The 3115-nt window shown below is 25.3% G+C and overlaps 1 protein-coding gene across 1 annotated transcript; it reads left to right on the top strand.

Moving 5' to 3' along the window:
* The first annotated feature begins 1841 nt into the window (after positions 1-1841).
* LOC113363725 (immediate early response 3-interacting protein 1-like) lies at positions 1842-2515 on the top strand. The gene is made up of 3 exons (XM_026606210.1): positions 1842-1982; positions 2217-2318; positions 2395-2515. The coding sequence occupies exons 1-3, from the start codon at positions 1895-1897 to the stop codon at positions 2448-2450; spliced, it is 246 nt and encodes an 81-aa protein (XP_026461995.1). The 5' UTR covers positions 1842-1894; the 3' UTR covers positions 2451-2515.
* Positions 2516-3115: the final 600 nt, after the last annotated feature.

The following is a 3115-nucleotide window of genomic DNA, read 5'->3' as shown; positions in this document are numbered from 1 at the left end:
TCCACATCGGAACAGATGTGAAGATGCGCTTATATGGTGCAGTGCCGACTATATATCTGCACACCTTAGTGTCTTAATCATAATAATAACTAACACGGATCCTTTCACTGGACCTTGCTTGCATCATCTCAAAATAGTTTAGTTCTTGGTTTCTCATCGCACTAGGTAATCAGTGCGTTGATCTCATTTCTTAACCAGAAAACTCGATCATCGTTTGCTCTTTACGCCGATTTTATGATGCATCTTCGAATCCTAGAAGCTGAAAACCTGTTAGTCTATATTTGCTAAGAATTGCTACGTGATGTTATGAAATATGTTATGGGAAACTAATTTTAAATGATAAATAAACGTATGTTTGTGCAACTGGGTTTTACATCGGTGCAGAGACTGCAAAAACCACAAGGGAAAAAAATGTATTTATGGACTTATATTTATTTTATATCTAAATTTTTATTTATTAATTTTTTTTTATTTATTAATTCATTTGGTTAAGTAGATAGTGGTTTTAACTATAGCCAAAATAAGGACTGTAATTTGTTTGAATATTTATGAAAATGTGTACTCAATTTTTATTATCAAATCGTCAAAATTATTTAATTTTTAAGCTTGCAAATGCACATATTATTGATTTTATTTGCTAGTAATAATTTAGCTTGAAACAAGATTTACAAGTGGTCGCAAGGACATGTAGTAAGTAAAAGGACTAAAGTATCTTATTTTTTTAAATTGAAATATAATTACTACTTGTTTATTTAAAATATTTAACTAATATTTAATTAAATCGATACATTTAAGTTTATGCAATAATATGAAAAATATTTGAATATCTGTAAAAAGAGTTTTTTTATCATGAAATGAAGGTTTTAATTTAATATCTGGAAGTAATAAATTTAGAAGAGTATTTTAATTCACCTTACAAATATGATTCATTAAAACTAAATAATAATATTATGAAAAATATACTGAATAAATATAAAAAAATAAACATTAATAGGCTTCAATCAGAAATTGATATAAATAGCATGCATACCAAGCCTGGCTGGACTGTTTTCAGAACAACATATGTCCAGCACGAGTTGCTTATTTCCAGTTTTTGTGGATTCATGCATTTTTTAATTAATTATTGAATAAAGAATTAATTAATAATAACTGGTTCAAATAATGTTAGATGAAAATTAAAACATATTAATATATTTTTTAATCTGCTTGACATTGTTCAAACACCTGAAACATTAATTCATAAAATTAATGTCAAAAATAATTTATTATTAATGTGCATATTGCATTATCTATTTTTATTTTCATCTTATTATATTATTTAATATATTAATATATTTATTATTGATATAATTATATGGTTTTGGTGGTTATTAAATTTAATATCTTACCTTTACCACTATCATTTATCCGAACAATTTAAAGATCTATTGAATTTTTTTAATAAAAATTTTAAAGTAAAAATGAAGTCAATAATCACTTGTAAAATATTAGTTATGTTTGGCGGTGTATAAATACATATATTATTCAAACTAATATTTAAATTAAAACTGTATTTAATTAGTTAGTAAATATAATCAAACTAATAAAGAGAATTTTTTTATTTTATTTCGGAAACTAGTGAACCATAAACAAATCTTTAAAAATAATGTTTATTCTAATTATTAAATTAATGTGAAATTACATTCAAAAATAAATCGTTCTAGCCTGGCGTAGACACACACCTACCGTAGGCATTCGTCTACGTCGTTTCGATCGTAGATGTCGTAGCAGGATATTATCCCTGATACGTTTGCTAAACATGAAACGTACCCAGAGTCTGTGTATATCTCAAATGTCAAAATAAGAAGTAATTCAATAAGTATCAATTTAATTTTAATAATAATAAATCTAAATCATGCTTACTTTGTGGAATTTGTTTGAAGCCGGTTTATTGCTATTAAACGCAGTGTGTGTATTGCACGAAGAAAGATTTTTAGCGAAAGGTAAGTGAATTTTTCTTTGTATTTGACGTGTATAACCTATAAAATTTTTATTTTGGTATTTGTTGAAATAGAATATACATATTATATTCAATGTATATACTATAAGTTTGTTTTTTCGACATAATATATTGCGTTCATAATATTTCTATGATTTATGGCGTTTTTCCATAAATATTTGAGACCAAGTGATTCTATTGGAGTCATCTACATATTAACTCTGACAATGTTTTGCAGTTGGATGGGGCGCCAACTCTGCGGTTCAAGGATTTGGTGAAGCACCAACCGTTAAATTTCAAGTTATGAATTTAATCCGATCTATCAGAACTGTTACTAGAAGTAAGGATCTTTCATATATATTAAACAATATTCCTTCAGACCTCAGGTTTTTCTATATTTTATATCTTTTTTTCAGTACCGCTTATATTCGTCAATATCGCCACAATAATTTTCAAATTAATTCTTGGATAATTATAAATGTTTCGAAGGAAGTTGCGTTGAATTTTGAAGCCATATAATTTATTTTATAAATGTACCAAATTTTGAATAAATTTTTATAATAAATTAAAAGTTGTTTATATTTTCGTTATTTAGGGAAATATTGATTTTGTTATGTAGACTTGAGGGGAATACTATTTTAGGGGAGTTGCATTGCCGGTTTGAATAATTTTGTCTAGACGAATGATAGAATATGCACCCTATCTAAATGGATTTATAAGTTTCGCAATTAGAGTGAAATTATGAATTATTTTGAGCATACATGAAATATAAATAAATAAGCATATTTAATTTTCCATTTTTATCATAAAAATGATATTAATTATTTATAAACGTAATAATTTTAATGATAATTTTGTGATCAAAATATAAAATACTTGGCAATAAAAAATTTTCGTTCACGAATAATAATTTCGTCAATAAGCAGTTCTAATAATGATAATGGCAATATTCATCAAAAGACAACAAAAATGTTTTGAACGAGGTGCTGAAAATCATTACTGTTTAGAAAAATAAATACTAAAATTATTGATAAATGTGGAAAAAACAAGTCGAGAGAAAACGAAACAAAAAACAAAAAAATATATTAATAAAATTTGTAAATAAATACAAAAATAAAATTGTATAAAAAAAGTTTA

Source organism: Ctenocephalides felis, unplaced genomic scaffold, assembly GCF_003426905.1.
Source record: "Ctenocephalides felis isolate EL2017-DRISC unplaced genomic scaffold, ASM342690v1 CF-g0.4_SCAFFOLD_00845, whole genome shotgun sequence".
Lineage (NCBI taxonomy): Eukaryota > Metazoa > Arthropoda > Insecta > Siphonaptera > Pulicidae > Ctenocephalides > Ctenocephalides felis.
The sequence above is the reverse complement of the archived record's forward strand: the minus strand, read 5'-3'. Positions and strand labels throughout refer to the sequence as shown.